Below are 17,597 nucleotides of genomic sequence, written 5' to 3' on the forward strand. Positions count from 1 at the left end.
GCATGCCAAAAGCTATCAACATGGAAGAGCACCCAACGTAGATACTTAAACAAAAGAACAAGAGGTTAACATGCACTGTCAAAATAAAACTTCTAAAGTCTATGAACTGGGCACAGTTTCTGAACAGCATGCTAGAAAATAAATATATTAATGTCACTTTGCCATCGAGAAGGCAACATCTTTGCCTATTACTTGCTGTCGTTTTCAGGGACAGTGCATCAGGAATGTTGTGGCACATAGCAAATTTGTCTTGCTAACAATATGCTGCAAAATAAACGAAGCTTTGACATTAAACCACACTCCTCATCCCACCCCACCCAAACCCTGCATTGTAGATAACCTATACATTCTCAGGATACAGTGAGAAATCATTCTATAGTACATATTTAATTATAATTTAAAAAAGTCTAACTCAGACACAATCTCTGGCCAGTAGCAAAGTGTTGACACATTATTGAAGATCTGTTATTATCCCTTCACTGTAACAAACAGAAATCAGCATCTTGAGAAGGGTCGCCAGGGGTATCATATCACAACCAATCGCACCAAATAAAAAAATATGCTAATTTCACAAATGAAGTTTGACAAGAAGTAACATTGCATTTGTCTTGGCAAAACGAAGCACGAACGTAACATCTCACAGGTACAGTTACCATGCAAATGCATGTTGAGTTTGTCATTGTTTTTAACCCCAAATCACAAGTAGCATGCAGTTCTCCTGCCCCCCCAACTACTGTATTAGAGATAGTCTGGGTAATGTACCTCTTTGGTGTAACCATAGCCTGTTAGGCAAGATTATACCACCCTAGGAAAGAATACAAGCAAAACTTGGTCATATGTATGTTTACACAATGTACATTTTACCATTTAAAAAAAAAAAACAAAACAAACCCAAAACATGTTACATAGATTCTCAAACACAGATCTGTCGAAAATGAAATTTTAAGCTTAAGAAATAGTTTTTAAACTACAAGGCCACCCCATTGTTTTTTATGAACAATTTAAAAAGTTCCCACCCCTAAAAATCTGCCAGTATATTTCCTCAGCTGTAACAGTCTTACCCACTCTCTAATACAGTTGATCTTTGCTTGACAGCAATAACAGTTCTTACATTTCTTAAATGCACGAGATAATGGACTCCAGGATAGATATAGTTCTTAAACGTGTAACACTGGAACAAATCCGCCTTAAATGATTAATCGGTCATTTTGGGTGTTCCCCAGCACCACCACTCTGGCAAGGGCTTCTGCTGTTCACTGATGTGAGTTCTGGCTTTTGTTGGCATCAAGCTCCACGACTGCACATGTGTGTTCAGAATTTGAGTACAACAGCGATTCACCGGATACTCTTGTACCCCATTTGCTCAAAAACACGGAGGAGCTTTGCTTTTTCTGTATTCTCTCATCCAAATGCAGGCCCAGCACAGCACCTTTGGCCAACACAGAACTATCTGGATGCGGAGTAGAATTTTTGATTATTTTTTTTTGTAGTCATTTAAGCAACTGCAATGGGTTTAAGCAACTGCAACAGCAGACTTAACTTGCAGGGTCTTTATTAGAGGGTTACGTCTTCCTCAGCTTTACACAATGGAGCCCTTTGAAGAAGACAAATGAATTGACTGAATCCTTGTGGCCAACGTCCTCTGTAAGTCCTGTAGTACATTTTGACCAGATGTTTCTCCATTCTTGTCATACAACAGCTGTTTGAAAGCTTCATTTTCAATGAGGACCATCATATTTTTTAGAAAGTAGCCTTCACAATAGGAGGATAGTTCTGTGACTCCGAGAAACTACAAGTGAAATTAGAGAAAGATAACCATTCTGCTAAAATCCACTCAGCAAATACAGTGCATAAGAGCTGCACACAAACAAATACACAAGCTAAGCCTTTCAGACGGGCACAGTAATGCTTACAGACATATATGCATGGAGGGAAAGGAGTTAATCAACAGTATTTTATGCTGATGATTCTGGTAACAATTCCATATTATAAGGCCCTGGTTGTTAAGGGGACAAGCTTCCAGGGGCTGAAGCTTTGCTCTCTTGGAAACTGGTAGGAGTTTTGCCACAGAGTTCACCAGACCCATGATTTCATGTTAGAAGTTATACCCTAAAACTACAGGTTTGGGAAAACATACTACAGACCAAGGATAGGGGAAGACCAGGATAGGCTGGAAGAGTGGACTAACATGAACCTTATTAAGTTAACGAGGACAAGTGTAAGGTCTGTACCTGGGAAAACATACTCCAGGAGTGCAGCACAGGCTGGGATCTACCTGGCTGGGGAGCAGCTCTATGGGAAGGGACCTGGGGGTCCTGGTGGACACAAACTCAATATGAGTGAACACTGTGCTGCTCCTGCGGCAAAGAAAGCCAATGGGATGCTGGGTTGCATCAACAAGTGCATCACCAGCAGAGATGAAGAGTCCTCACCACACTCTACCCAGTGCTTGTCAGGCCACGCCTTGAGTATCTTGTTCAGTTTTGGACTCTGCTATGCAAAAAAGATGTGGACAGGCTGAGAGAACTGGATTTGTTCAGTCTTGAGAAGAGAAGGCTTAGGGGAGACCTTATCACTATGTTCCAGTATTTAAAGGATGGTTACAAAAAAGATGGAGACTTACAAGGCGTCACATGGAAAATACAAGGGGTAATGGGTACAAGTTACTCCTGGGGAGATTCTGAGTGGACACAAGAGGAAAATTTCACAATGAGAACAATCAGCCACTGGAATAATCTCCCCAGGGAAGTGGTGGATTCCCCAACACTGGACACTTATGACTCAGCTGGACAGGGTGCTGGGCCATCTTGTCTAGACCATCTTGTCTAGACCAGGCTTTTGCCAAGAAAGGTTGGACCAAATGATCCTTGAGGTCCCTTCCAAGCTGGTATTCTATGATTCTGTTGCAATTTTGAGACTGGGAAGCCCCTGGGGACATCGCAGATGATTTTAATACTCTCAATTCAGCTTTTAAATTCTAAATGTGACCAAATATACATTGTCTCACCTTCCTACCAGTACTTCAGTTCTTTAACCCAGGGTCTCAATCTCTTGTTCTACAGCTCCTTTTACAGAGCTCTCCACCCTGCTAAACACTGTTCTACAACCTGGGCCCCCACCACAGACAGCTTTCCAAATCTGTGCTCACTTCATGCTTTGTGTCCACCAAATCGTATCTTTCTCTCAATCATGATGACTGACTGTGCTCCACGTGTCTCTGGGTCAACCTCCTCACACATCCCTATCTGGAAAGGCAGGTCTCAGCTTTGCCTGAGTTCCAGCAGGTGCAGCTGAGCTTGCAAAGTAGCAAGGACTAGAAATGGTACCTACGACAGGAGCAAGTTACTCAAAACCTGCTCCTGGCTGATGCGGTGGTTTCTGGCTTCACTGCCTGCTCACCTTATTCCCATCTTCACTGAGGTCTAACACGAGCTTCTTCCACACTTCAGAGAGCAACATGGAAAGGCAGGCAGTTGGCTGGCAAGCTGCACTTAAACTGCTTCTGAGCTCCCCTGGCTCATCAGGACCATCTGGCCTCTTCCACCACATACCATTATCTCATATTCACATAACAAACAAATGAAGCTACTGTGTGAGAGGAGCACTCTGGGCAGAATGATCTGTGCTCAGATTAATCGCCTGCACATCACAGAGACAGGGAGCAAAAAGATGGAGCATCTTCTCTGCTTTGTAGACAGCATAATAGAGAGGGATCTGAACTAGCTTTAAATGTGCGAGTTCAGGTCCTGCAAACCTTCTAGCTATAGCAGTATGAAGCTTAGCCCTGATAATTTACTGGAAGCAGAGTAAATTAGCCCATGCAGAGCTCTAGGGTGATGTGGCTTAACTAATTCCAGAAGTCAAGATTTCATTCACAGCTACCTTGGCTATCTGCAACTCACTACCCACATCAGTGCAAACATGACCCTGGCTGTAAGAGCCTCTCAAGTACACTGTTTCCATTGTGAGATGCAGGCACAAAAAACTTCCAGGCCAGGGCCCTTACAGGCAAACAAGGAGCTGGATTTAGCCACTGGGTTTGTTCAGTCCCAGCAGTGTACAAGTCCCTCAGACAGGTCTAAAGCTCCGTGTAAGAACTGTCTTCAATCAGGATGTAAATAACAGCCACATGTCACAATTCAAATAAGACATGTGATTTTAAAACAACATTATTCATTTTACTTTTAGTAACAGTAATACAAATCAAGAAGTCCCCACATGAGCTAGAAGATACATCAAATATTTTTCAAAAGATACCTGCACTGCTGATTCTTTTTCCTATTACAATAAATGGACCTGCAGATATATACTTCATTTCTTGATTTTATAGGTGGAACTTTACGCTATTTCAAACACTGATTGCACGTTATCTGTACATCAAGACCTAACGTTACTACTCTCTGTAGGAAATACCTGATGATGGGAATGGAGGTCAGATCTGCAGGGGTTTGGAGCAATCTGCAGGATTACTCTGTTCAATCAAACCTCCATGTCACGCTGCACCATTTTATCTTTCATATAGACCATGTAAGTTATAGAAAAAAATAATCTAAGGAATGCTTTAAAAATATTTCATTGCAACTATTTGCGTATCATTTCCATCTTCCAAGTGAAAGTTTAACTACTAAGCACACAAGAAGAGGAGAAAAACTGAAACTAATCAATGTGGCAACCACCTCCATCAATGAGCAAAAATAGGTTTTCTAGGTCAAAAAATGCCATGCTTTTATGCCTAATGACTTAGGCCCCCTGACAAGCTAAGTAAATAATTTGATTCCAATAAAAAGCTACGAATCTCTTCAAGACACAAAATTCTCATTACCATCCTTGCACTGCTCTGAGACATTTGCTTTCACAACAGGCATTTTTATATATTGACAAGCTGTCACCAGTATTGAGTGTATCACCCCAATGGCCTTGAGGCAGGAGGAAACAGGGAATTGTAACATGAAAATGCAGCTTGGAAGGTGAAAGAGAGGTGTCTTATTCACTTAGGTGATTCCTGTTGAATAACTCAGCAGTTTGGATTGCCATGGTAAGGGTGAGGTCTGCCACATGGTGGTACACTCAAATTGAGTTTGAAATGCTTAGGGAAGGGGGTGAGAAATTGCCACTGATGCTGTTACACTACAAGATTCAGGACTGTCACTATACTAGGTACCTATTAGCCACTCAGTCCCAGTAAATGAATGGCAAATCTTAAAAACATAACAAACATACTAAGCATATGATATACATATCACTATTTATCATAAAACTGACTGACGAGTATGATGACAGGCACATAACATGCAAGCATATGAGGTTATTTTTACCTTGGCATGATTATAAATATCCACGCAGTTTTCTGTATTAATGCTTTTTGCGCAAATGATCTCACAGTGTCGTTGTAAAGCTTCAAGCTGGAAAAATTTAGCAGCAGAGAGAAGCTAAAAAAAAAAAGGCAAGGAAAAAAACAGTCAAAACTGCTGAGCGATACAGAATCGGAGCTTGCTTTTTTACTGTTTCTTTTTTTTTTTCTCTGCCCCTGCTTCAGTTAGCATGAAAGTACTGACAGTCAGAATAAGAAGGTTGCTTGGTTGCTTCAACCCTTTACAGTCCCCTCTAGATCACACTGTGGGAAGCTGTACGTGGAGAGACCACCACAGGCTGCTCAGATCCACGTGCTGACTTTGGAATGGAGTGAGGAGGGGGTGTGTGTGAGAGAGAAAAAGGAAATGGCAGCTTGAAGAGTCTTTGGTCACTTTGCAAACATGACTCTGCAAGGAGGGATCTGCAATTACATTCCAGGAAAAAATGGTTCTGGTTCAACCGTTCCCCAGGCTCTGGCTGGAACAGAGCACCTGGGTTGGATGTGGGGATGTCAGCAGAAGGGCCAGGACCGAGAATATAGAGGAATTCAAACCAGATGATGATGACCACCCTGAGCAGTCTTAAAAACCTAGAGAGACAATAAACCTCAAATCTGTCACTTCAGCAGGCTCAAGGAAATGGAGTCAGATCTCCATATGCTCCTTGCTCCAGCGCGTGAGCAGCAGTAAGGTCATGTCTAGGCCATGGGAACTGAAACACTGTCTGGTTCAATGTTACTCCAAGGAGTGGGATGCAAAGGTGGGAACCAGCTTGGTGCAAGGCCCTGCCTAGTTAACACTCATGTTAGTGTCATGTGTCTGCATGGCTGCACTACCACAGCTCTCCTGCCATCAGGACTCCAGCTGACCTCCCTCTTTGGCCCTGCATCCACCCTGTGGATAGACTACCTGGACTGGCACTGCCTTGGGATCTCTGCATGCCACTGTACACCGTGGGCATGACCTGAAGCCTGTGGGGTGAAAACGCCTTAAATTTTCAGGTCTCCAACTGATTTCAGTAGTGCTAAGATTTCCGCTGTTGCCCCCTTTCTGTCCTTTTACAGCAGGGAAAAGGAATTTCATTTTCTGTCTTTCCATGGTAGGTCATTGCCTCTGGCTGTCTGCTCTGGCTTAGGAAGCAGGTTGGGGTTCTTCATTGCTTGATGGCTTGCTCTAACCCCACCAGGCGTATTAGGCCAAGCTGTTGAGGTGTTTAGGCATTTATATGTCCCTTATCATCTATGACTGCATGACAAAAAGCTATCCTGTGAATCCCAAAAGCACTCTCATACCACTAGGTAGGAGCACTGGGGGAACAAAACCCTGAAACTTCCACGACATTATTCTGACTTCTCCTATGCAGTCCGCTCAAGCTCTGCTTTAATCCCATAAATAAATCCAAGTGCTGGAAATCTGCAGTGCTGATGTGATAGCAGCCAGCTGGCCCCAATTATGAATTGCAGCAAAGATTTCTGTGGAGTATTTCTGGTGCTTCTTGTTATCATATTTGTAATAAGGCAAGTTGCTAAATGCAGTTTTGAAAGATAAAGCCAAATCCTATTCCAGCTGCCTCTGTGGCTCAAGCATCACGTGCTGGTTTGTAATTACTTTAAACTGTGAGGAACTGTGGCCAGATCTGTTATCAACAAATCAATCAATCAGTCATACATTCTTGAGTCACAGAAGTTTTGAGATGTCACAAAAGTAGAGCAGGCAGCCAGCTGAGCTGCAGCACAAGCTTTTTAACATCCTAGGTGATAACACACACATCTCTATAAAGCTGTTGCACTGCCTAGTCTAAGACTCCTTATTTCAGAAAGGGTTAGAAGTTCAGGAGCTTCTTTCAAAACTACAAGTGAAATAGAGAATCAGTGACCTTTTCCTATACAGCTCAGAAACTCAGTGTGGGTATACTTAGTTAAAAATCTACCACCTGTGCTGGAGAGGGATAATTTCATTTCTGACCAGTTCCATCCTCTGGCTGCCAGCAGGGTTGGTACAGACGTCCTTCTACCCATCAGAATTGATTCACCCTGGCCATTTGTACCCCAGAGATCGCTCCCAGTTTCTGGTCAGCAGTACTTCAGTAGAAGCTAAGCCTCACAGGGATGCCAGACAGAAGTGTCATGGGGACAGACTTAACTAATGTAGGCAACAATAAAACATCACTGTGGCAGACTATAATCTGTACACTGATGATTACCAGCTGTTTAAGTAGCTCTGAGTTTAGTATTTACTGTCCCATATTCTTTCTGGCTGCCATAACTTAGTGATTGTCAACATGAAAACTCCCTGAATGACTATCAAGAATTTGCTCAAATATCTTTTAGTTCTGTTTAGCTGGAGTCATTATACTGATCATAACTGGCAATGACAGCACACAGTATTGGGAAGAAGATGACTTAACACCCATACAGGTTATGCATGTGTGGCTACACTGAAGGCTCAGTCAGCTCCAGCTGGCTCGGTCTGGCTTTTGCAAACTGTCACAACAGCACTGGATGTTTTACATGCAGCGAGAAAGGGGCAAAGAAGTCTCTCTATCTCAGCGAGCAGCTTAAGGTTTTATTCAGAAAATCTGACAGTCACAAGCTTGAAATTGAACTGAACTCTGACTCCAGTGGGATTTCTCTCACGGTTAAAGCAAGGTACATGCCCAAGAATTCTCCCGAGTGAGGAACCAAATTGGATGCTTTTACGCTGCTGAGATAGATTTGAATATATAAGCCTGAGCTATTAAAGCAAAAGTAAAAGTGTGGCAGAGAGAAGCTGACTGGCCCAGCTGGAGCAGAGCACCTCACCTATCAGGCTGAGAGAGAGGGAGAGAGAGGATGGTATACTATGCTGCCAGGAGCTTCTTCCAGATTTTGGTAACACCAGCTTTGCATCTCCATGAAAGAGCTTCTCAAAGCATTTAACTAGATATTTTTATTTCAGATACTTTTTTTTCTTGATCATAATTTTTCTGCTCCTTCTTCTCTGACAGTCAACTTCGTACTGGCAAAAGTTACCACAACGGGCGACCGGCAGAGGAGGAGACCGAGTGTCTCCCGCAGGACTGCGGACACCCTGGGCACTCCGGATGAAGCAGTGCTGGCTCTTACAGGAGTGCTCATATCTTGCCCAATGGCCACATGCCCTTGGGTGAACGGTACACAGATCATTTAGCATTGCTGCCACTGCAATTAAGATAAATGTCTCTTACCTCCATAATTTCATTATTTTTAATCAGGAGTGACTCTGCACCTCCATAATAAAGATACTGCATAACCAGCTGTAATAAAACAAAGGAAGTGTTTATAAAAAGCAATCCAAGACATCAGGGAACAGGGAGTGATGTAAAGATTGCAGGCAATACCCAAGGGTCTCCAACACCACCAAGGATTTGTAGATAAAACCGGCCCAAACTTCCTGATTTCAAGATGTATTTGGTTACTCTCTCTCTGCACAGTTCAGTATTTCCTCCTCACAGGTAGTCTAACGTCTCAACCCTCACCAGCCACACTGTCTGGACTTTCTGGTGAGTTCCAAACAGTTTGCAGGAAGCTGATTAATTCATTCTGAATTTGCAATGTATTTCCCCAGTATGTTCAGTACCTTACTGATTCAGGAAAACGCAGCTTATGTAATGGCTATTCCCTTATTCCTTTCCTGGCAATGGCACCCTCACCTTCACCCAGCTGTGTGTGGGCATGCATGGATGATGAGAAAAAGTGGGGGAGGCTTTGTACTGTAAAACAAGCCAGCTAAGATCCCTCTGCAGTGAGCTTCCAGCAAGCCTAAAGTTATTGTAGGCAGCTGGGAATTATCTGCAGGGGTCGGTAACAGTCGATACATGGAACTGTCTGAGCTCTGACTCAAATAAAGGGAAGCATATACATGTATGTGCTAAAGATACAGAACGCAAGCTCTGTATTTTCATGGCAAAAAACTGATTGAACAATACTGCTAAGGAAAGGAATGAACCGTGTCTCTTTCAAGCCTGTCCATTAAATACAGAAAGAGCCAACAAGAGAAAAAAGAATCAAGTCCTTTACCTTGACATGCACTGCTTTGTCTGCATAGCCCACATAAGTGAAATGCATGCTACTCTATCTGATCAATCAATAGCGCTCTGCAGCTTAGTGTGTGAACAGAGATGAAGCCTGTGCTGATGAAACCACCACTCTGAGCTACATGTTTATCAAATACATACGTACTAATTTGGACAGGGCATGTACGGTGTTCCTATCACATGTTCCATTCAAATTCAATGCGAGAACTGACTTTACCTGAAAGATGGGGTACTTCACATAGTTGATCTCAATACAAGTACTATCAGATGAGGGCTTGCTAGACAGCAATGCTTTAAACCTAGGTAAAAAGGGAGTGAGATTGAAATACCAGCTCAATTATCTCTGAAAAAGTACGGCAAAGTGGAAGGACAGCACGGCTCTTGCAAAAACAGTACACTGAAATGAATGGACTTGTCACCAAAAAGCATCAAGATTTAGATGCTGACATAAAATAAAGTTCAAACCAAAAGGAAGAAGCCTCTCTTTTAGAAGGTTTCAATTTGAAATTTTTGGAAAAATAGAATCACAATAGAATAAAATGTACATAGGAAATTAAGATTCTGTAATGATGCATATTACAAAACAAAAAAAATTTTTGTTTTCTTGAAGGCAACACGATCTTTTAGGAAGACTTGCAATATTTAAAAACTCCACACCTTCTTTTTTGATGGAAATAAATATTGGCCTACGTCCATTATGCTGCTTTAAAAAATGTTTTGGAACAAAATATTAAAGTAACTACACTAAGACTTTTAAGGCTTCTATGCAGGCTCTATACAATTGTGTAAGAAGAGGCAGGAGAGGAAACAGGGTAAGTTGCTGTTCTCTGATTATCAAAACCTAAAATTCAGACACAAGTTTCAGGGAAAAAAACCACATTTTAAGTTAATAATTGCAGATTTATGAGACATATACATATGCAGCAATCTATTTCTCAAAACCAGATATTCCCATTTGATCAGAAGGTGAAAATGGGAAATGCGCAGTCAGAAACATCTGCCCTTGTACTTCCTCTTCTTGATAATTCATCTGACCTTCTAGCAGTAGTGCAAAGCTTGGCTTATCAAGACTAGCATTTGCTGGGTAGTAACCTTTTCCATATCATGACTGCATCTCGTTAAATAAAATATGGGTAACGATTGATTTGCTTTTACTAGTGATAAACTCTACTATGAACACAATTTACTAGGTTTAAAGCTGGAGTTTATAACATGCTTGTACCTCTACCAATAAGCTCTAAACCAAAACACCCATTTCTTAACTGAAGGCAGGGTCAGATACTGCAGTTGCTTTATGCAAACCTCTTTACTCTGTGCCGTGGGTTGTCAGCACATCTAGCATCAATTGCCACATTGCTCAGATTACCCAAACTCAGTGGCTTGTCCTTGCCACATCTTGAAATAAGCTCTTATGGAGGGCCAGCTGAATTTGTTTAAAAGCACACCTTGAATTATAAAGCTGCACACAGATAAGGTTTGTGAGCAACTTTGGGTTACCCAGCTCAACCCAACCTTACTTCCAGCCTTCTGAGCACAGGGAATGGACTACAAATACTGCCTCTGGATACAGTATGATACGTTTTGTAGTTATTTAATTTTATTTAAAAAATGTCAAATGTTGTCAATGAACTGTGTGATAGCAGCTTGTCTTGCATGTAGTCTGCCTACACTGGTGCAAGGCAGGACTTAGCCACTGACGGCATAAATGATTATTAAGAACCAAAATATTAAGACTCCTCCACAATGAAGAGCTGGATGCAGCAATGAGCTCCATGCAAATGTGCCTCAGTGGAATGAAGTCAGATGCATGGCCAGAAGCATGGATCATTACTGGGTGGGAATCTAGTGATGCGAACACTTGTTAAACATCCTGCAGATCAATCAGAAACAAGCTGTTGAGATGTTCTGCTTAGGAAAAACTTGAATAGGCCACTAGCCCTCTAAGAATCTTAAGAGCAGAAGAAAAAAAAAAAATTCTATTTCTGTTAAAAACCAGAAATGTCTCTATATTTTACCTTGGTGATGCAGTAAATAGCAACACTCTATGTGCATAAAATGGTCTTCCTTCCACCAGAAATGTAACATCTGACATCTCTTTGTTGTTAAGAAAATGGGGATCTAGAATCACAAAAAGAAGGAGGAAAAAAAAAAAGCCAATAACTTTAGTTTGGAAGAGGTCATGAACGTACAGAACATTTTCTTGTTTTGACAAAAGAAGACAATAGTGTAAAAGGATATTGTTTTTAATGAGTAAAGCACATAAAGCTATTCTGGACAGCCTGAGACAGAAGCCCCCCAGACAGCCACGTGGAGTTCAGACGAAGGGAATTCAAAGCTTTCAAGTCTGTGACGACCTTTGCTGAGATGACAGCCAGACGTCCCCACCGTGCAGAGCTGGCACAGCCTCCCAGCTCTGCTACCCAAAGCCAACTGCAGCTGAACGGATGCTGGAGGGCCCTGTGCTCATTTACACCCTTATGTCCCCTCTCCCAGTGCGGGGAAGTCTTTGGGCCAAGGGGAAGAGGGTCCTGGAAAATCGCTCAGGTCTTCTCTCAGCCACATTAAAACAACCCGGGCTCTGTCAGCAGGGCTGGGAGGGCTGTGCCGCCGCGGCATCACCCACAGCCAGCCACGGCGGTTTGAGATGCCGACAGACATTTGGCTCCGGGCCCCAGGCTCAGATCCCAGCCTAATTAGCAACACAGACAAATCTCTGCAGATTTACAGTCCCACTCTAACGCACCTGATGACCCTCCTGATTTCAGCGGGAGTTTCAGGTCAGGCTAAGCTTGGGGCCCTTCCTTTTTCTAGTTCTGCCTTTCAAATTCAGGTTTTCCTCTGATTCGTGCCCCCCCAAGCACCAGGCCAGCAACAAAGACTTCCCACAGCTCTCCTTGGAGAACCAACAAGTATCTTCAAGTCACGCTTACCTAGGCGAGAGGTCTGCTTGCGCTTAATTTCAACGAGCTTTGGAATAGGGTAGGGTCCATAGCAATGAGTGAAAATGACAGAGAGCTGCTGGCTGATCACTTCGTTCTAAGCAAAAGAAAACAAACATATGCAATGTAAGCTTAGTATGCAATGCAAGATCAGTATGCAAAGGAGATGTTACGCTCTTCTCAAGAGTTGCGTGTTTTGAAGCTGAAGAATGTGATTGCTGAAGCTTTATTAAAAATTAGAGCTCAGGATTATCAGTATTTGTTAGAAACTGCAATTCCCATTTACTTGATTGCTATGTCTCCTGTAGGAATCAGTTAAAATGAAAAATCCTCTCCTTGGACCAGAGGTCTTCTTTTCCCAACAAACTCCATAGCCCCTGTTCCTTTTGTAGAAACAAAGCTCCTTTACAATAGCAATTTAATTTCATTTGCAGACTTACTGTACTGGAAAATGACTTTTTGTCGCTCTTTAGAAAATGGTCATCAGTCACGTTTTAGAAAACCAGAGCTACAAATAGATATAGCTGCGTGCATTTCTAAGTGCAAGAGTCTCACAAACAGACCCTCCCTTACAGAGTGACTGAAGCATCATAGTCTGGCACTGCATCTCCTCATTCAATCCCAAATGTTTCAGTAATGTGCTCTTACACCGCTGGCACTGGCCTGGGCACCACTGTCCTGAGGAAGCCGCCAGACCTTCACAGAGCCAGGTCTGGTCCCTACTCTTACCGATTTCTGCCCAGACTCTGGGGGCACCTTTCCTAAGCGCCTAAGCAACTTGAGTATTCGTACACCTAAGCTGCAAAGGTAGCGAAATGGATTTAGTGCTTAACTACCTAGTTCACAGCCAAAAGCAGGATTTAAAAGCTCTGGCAAATTTTATCCCACGCTTTGCTGATAACCGGATCAGGTCTAGCCAAGTTCAATGGTGCCACATGGCTAATTCATGACCACGCGACATCTTTTAACTAACCTGTTGGTTGGTGATTCCCTTCCACACCAGCAAACTGTGAAAAGGCAAGGCACTTAAGATATGAGAGGGTCCAAGGCCAAGGAAGTAAGCAGGTGAAGGACAAAAGAAATCATAATAAAAAAATTTGAGGAGTGTAGATGTTATACTAAAAATATCTCCAGGCTTACAGAGATGAAATTGAAGCTTTCCTTTCTCTGAGCACATTTCAGCTCAGCTCTAACAGCAGTGCTCCTTAAATCCCATGAGGGACGAGGAGGAGTGGCAGAGATCCTGTAATGACTCCCTTACTGAATCTAATCAAATGGGGTGGGAAAGGGTAGAGCTGCGCCCTCACAGGCACACGCTAATGTCAAAGGAAATTACATGCGCTTGCCTGCAGGCAGGAGTCGGCTCCTATTACTATGTCAGATGTAGCATTGAAAGAAATGCTAAGATAAGAGAAATACTGATACTAAGAGACACCATTTAGCACGGCGCAGGGACCAGCCCTCAGAGAGGGGCTCACTGCTGTGGCTCTGAGACAAGGAGGACATCTCGCACTGGGAGCATCTCTCTGTTCAGCATCTTCCAGCCAGAGCTCTGCAAAGCACTTCACAATGGGAGTGAATCACAGGGTGAAGAGAAAAGGAAGATTTAAGGCCAGATTTAAAGAAGGAAGTGACTCAGCTGCTGGGAGGGCTCGGGGGGAGAGCTCTAGACAGACAGGGCAGAAAGAGCAATTGCTTCTCTGCTCGGAAGGGCTGTGCTGAAGCGCTGCAGCCGACTGAGTCAGCCAGGGAGGAGTGCGTCCGGGGGGATGCTGATTACCAGCAGGGCAGCTCCCAGTCGGATCTGGCAAATGCTAAGAAGTCAGTAAATACAACAGAGGATGGGGATAATCCTGTGGTTCAGAGCAGAGGGAAGCTTCTGGAGAGGAGACATAGTTGGAAGAGCAGCGCTCACCTTTACCTGCAGTGAATAAAAGCAGAGTAACCACACTAAAGAGGACAGCTACTAGCAGCTCCCTCCCGAATCTGTCGGGGTGCACAGGTCCTGTCTATGCCACTGAGGTTTTAGTGGGTCCATGAATTCACCAGTCCCAGCCACAGCTGTGCCTGGGCAATAGCTTTTTAAGAACACGCATATACATTTAATAAAGACAACACATCTCCTCCTTCCAGGGTGCCTGTGGGAATGCGCTGATGGAAAATCTGCGTGTTAACTTCCCAGCACCTTGGTAGGAGCCAGAGGTCTCACTCACCAGTCTGAGCCACAGCACCGCGTACCAGGACGTCCAGGTGCACCGAGACTGGGGAGGAAAGGACCAAACCCAGTCAGGCAGGTGGGAGAAGAGGATCCCTGCCCGTAACTCCAACCAACATGATGAACAAGTCACAGACATGGACAACCCCATGGGAGCCTGCCTCACAGGCAAGGTGCTGCCAGCTCCCTGGGTCACCAACGGGGCACAAACCCTGTGGTGTGCAGATACAAGCCCATTATAAAGCCACCTTGCCACTGACTGCCCACAAGCCTGTGAAAAACCTGATGTAAACTAAGCTCTAATTAGCTCAAGATGTGATACATTCACATGAGAGATACTTAAAAACCCTGAGACACAGAAGAGAGATGGGACAAAGGAAAAACAGACCTTAGGATCAGCACATCAAAGAAAGCAGGGCCATCAGGCAGACAGTGGCTAGATGCATTGCGGACCTTCAGACCTCCAGTGCAGGACACTGATCTCATTTGACAGAGAGGAGGTTGGAGACCTTTGGCTTCTGTCAATAACATTAAATACTTACAACGCATGCCACTGGAAGACCAAAAAATGTGCTCGGCTAGAAAGCTGAAGCATGTGCTCATCTAGAGTCATCGCTAACAAACAGCAGCAAGTTTTCTCCCTGAGACATGGGGCGGGGAGTGGTGAGATATCACAGCAGAGCACACTCGCTTCCCACACCACCCTGCCTGCAGCCAAGCTCACAGGGCTGTGGCCCTGGATCTGCTCCCTGTAGAGCCTCTGCTGCCTTTTACCAATAAACCAGGCAGAAAGAGGCAGCAAAGAGAAGAGAGAAATGGGATGCTTTGTCTGCAACTGGGTGGCCGGGGAAAAAACTGGCTTTTTTAAGCCAAATCCTGCTCTTGGAGCAGGCTGAGCTGGGCTGCCTGTGGAGTAACTGGGAACAACTGCAAGAGTCCACAACCTGGGACGCCAGCACTGCTCTATCAGAAAGGTGACATGTCCAGCCTATTCAACCTTCCCCTTCGCACAGTGCCCACATTGGGAAGCTCACAAGCTGTCCTGGTTACCACATCTATCTCATTTAGGCACCAAGCTGGATAATTCTTCCCTGTTTATCCTATCACCCTACCAGCTGACTGAAAGAACAGCTGTAACAGCTCGCTGCAGCAGTTGTGGGCGTCAATATTAACACTGGAGGAGCAAACCGAAGTTTGTTTTCTTGCTACAGTTTGAAGCTGGAAAACATTGTGCCAGGATGTGCGAGGCTGAGATCTGGAGCGAGGCCAGCTTCCTTTCAGACATGGGCGTTCATTGGCAAAAGGAGCTGATGAGCATCTTCTACTGTGGGAGGGGGAAGAAAGCTTGGCATAGGATATAATAAAAATATTTATCTAGCTATGGGGTAGTTTACAGATAGACAAGAGGGAACAGAGAACAGTGAATCTTCTGAGGGAGACAGTGCTTCCAGCAGAGAGTTGGTTGGTGAGCAAGCAACTTTGCTTTGTAGATACAAGCGGTCTCCTGACTTGAAAGCATTCTTCAGCAGAGATCTAAAGGAATTCCCCACTCCTGGTGAATACTCTTGAACTGCGAGGGGAATTCATAAATTCTTTTGAAGCAAAGCTGAAGGTTTTCAAGTTGCTGGAGCAGAGATGACTAGTCGATTGATCTGAAAAGAGGTGAAGACCTGGGTCGGAAGTACAGGGGTATTTTTTCCTGAATGTCTGTGTGATGAAGGTCTGTGGCAGGACTCAGGAAAGGCTCCTCCAGACTTCAGCACATAACCTGGGAGAGAGCTTGCTTCATTCCATCTTACGCAGTTCAATCCAGCCTAGTCATACCTTGTGGTCCTACAAGGTACTGGACACAGCTGGGAACTACATAGCCAGTTTTTTCCAGTACCTGTGGAAGATACATGTCATCTTGGTGGCTATGCTCCAAACTCTCAAGGAAAAAACTCAGGCCAGATTCAGCAGTTACGCTAAAGTTTTGCTCTTTTCTGACCACACTTTGCTTCAGCTGCATCTTCTTCATAGGCTCCCCCATTCCCACACCACATCTCTCTGGACTGCTCAAAACCCACTGCTTAGTTCTCCTCACTGGCCTATAGATATTTCACCCCCTCCACATGGCTGCCCTCTACAGCAGTAACAAGTTAGGCTGCTTTTCTTTGCCTCTGAAATCCCAAGTAGTACTTTGGGGTTTCCTTCTATTGATGTTACTTACCCTCACCAGCTCAGCCTCATTAACGCCCATTTAATCTAAATGTGCCAGGCCCTCAAATTTCTCTGTCACAAAGCTCCAAAACCAAAAGCTCACCGTGTTCAGCAGAAAAATCACACCTACTCTTCCGGGCTCAGTGTCTGCCTGTTAATACACATCTCTCCCCCCAGGCAGAGAAACCACGCTGCTCAGGGAACAGGGGTGCTGGCACAGGTATCTTTTCTCTCTCTGGTCCTGAGGATGCTGGAACGACCCAGCTCTCTGCTAAATGCAGACCAGTAGAAGCACTGCTTCCAGTCACCCATTTCACACATGGTCCCTGGCAGCTGTTCCAGCAGTGGTGGAGTCTCAGGATATCCCAAGCCCATTGAGAACTCATCCATAACTTCCTTCCACAACAGGCTGGGATGACCTTGAATTATTATTCTGTTTATGCTCCCCTCTTCCCAGAAAGAGCTGATAAAGAGTGAAGCAAGAGAGAGGGCTTTTTGCAGAACCCTCAGCCTTGAGCACTCAAACTCTATGGGACTTTCTTCGCCGTCTCTCTGAACTTTTTCCATCCTTGCCTAGGTGTTTCCGCTACAGTCCTCTAGCATAATTCACTTTTGCCAGCTGCCTCAAAACTGATTAAATGCCACTTTAGAGGGTCACTCCTAGATGATTAAGCAGCATACACATAATTAATATTAGTCAACAGCTGCAAAGGTAGGGAAGTCCCAGAGGTTGGAGATACAGTTAGAGGCAGTGAACTGCGTAACAAAATGGGTTTTGTTAGTGCCGAGCTCAAGTCCTTCCACTGCAAATACAAACGGAAAAGAATTAATCACAGGTA

At 44.1% G+C, this 17,597-nt stretch overlaps 1 protein-coding gene across 3 annotated transcripts in view; it reads right to left on the reverse strand.

The window, feature by feature from the left end:
- Nucleotides 1–369: 369 nt before the first annotated feature.
- Nucleotides 370–17,597, reverse strand: part of ABTB3 (ankyrin repeat and BTB domain containing 3) — a 181,783-nt gene continuing 164,555 nt past the window's right edge. For 2 of the 3 annotated variants that reach the window (XM_074825816.1, XM_074825815.1), the window contains 6 exons: nucleotides 12,336–12,441; nucleotides 11,421–11,523; nucleotides 9,623–9,704; nucleotides 8,557–8,625; nucleotides 5,316–5,429; nucleotides 370–1,789 (listed from right to left, as the gene is read on the reverse strand). In XM_074825816.1, the coding sequence (XP_074681917.1) occupies nucleotides 1,580–1,789; nucleotides 5,316–5,429; nucleotides 8,557–8,625; nucleotides 9,623–9,704; nucleotides 11,421–11,523; nucleotides 12,336–12,441 (684 nt within the window). In that variant the 3' untranslated portion in view covers nucleotides 370–1,579. The remainder of the gene's footprint in view (nucleotides 1,790–5,315; nucleotides 5,430–8,556; nucleotides 8,626–9,622; nucleotides 9,705–11,420; nucleotides 11,524–12,335; nucleotides 12,442–17,597) is intronic. The other variant, XM_074825817.1, reaches the window with a different exon arrangement.

The sequence above is a fragment of the Strix aluco genome, chromosome 5 (assembly GCF_031877795.1).
Source record: "Strix aluco isolate bStrAlu1 chromosome 5, bStrAlu1.hap1, whole genome shotgun sequence".
NCBI lineage: Eukaryota > Metazoa > Chordata > Aves > Strigiformes > Strigidae > Strix > Strix aluco.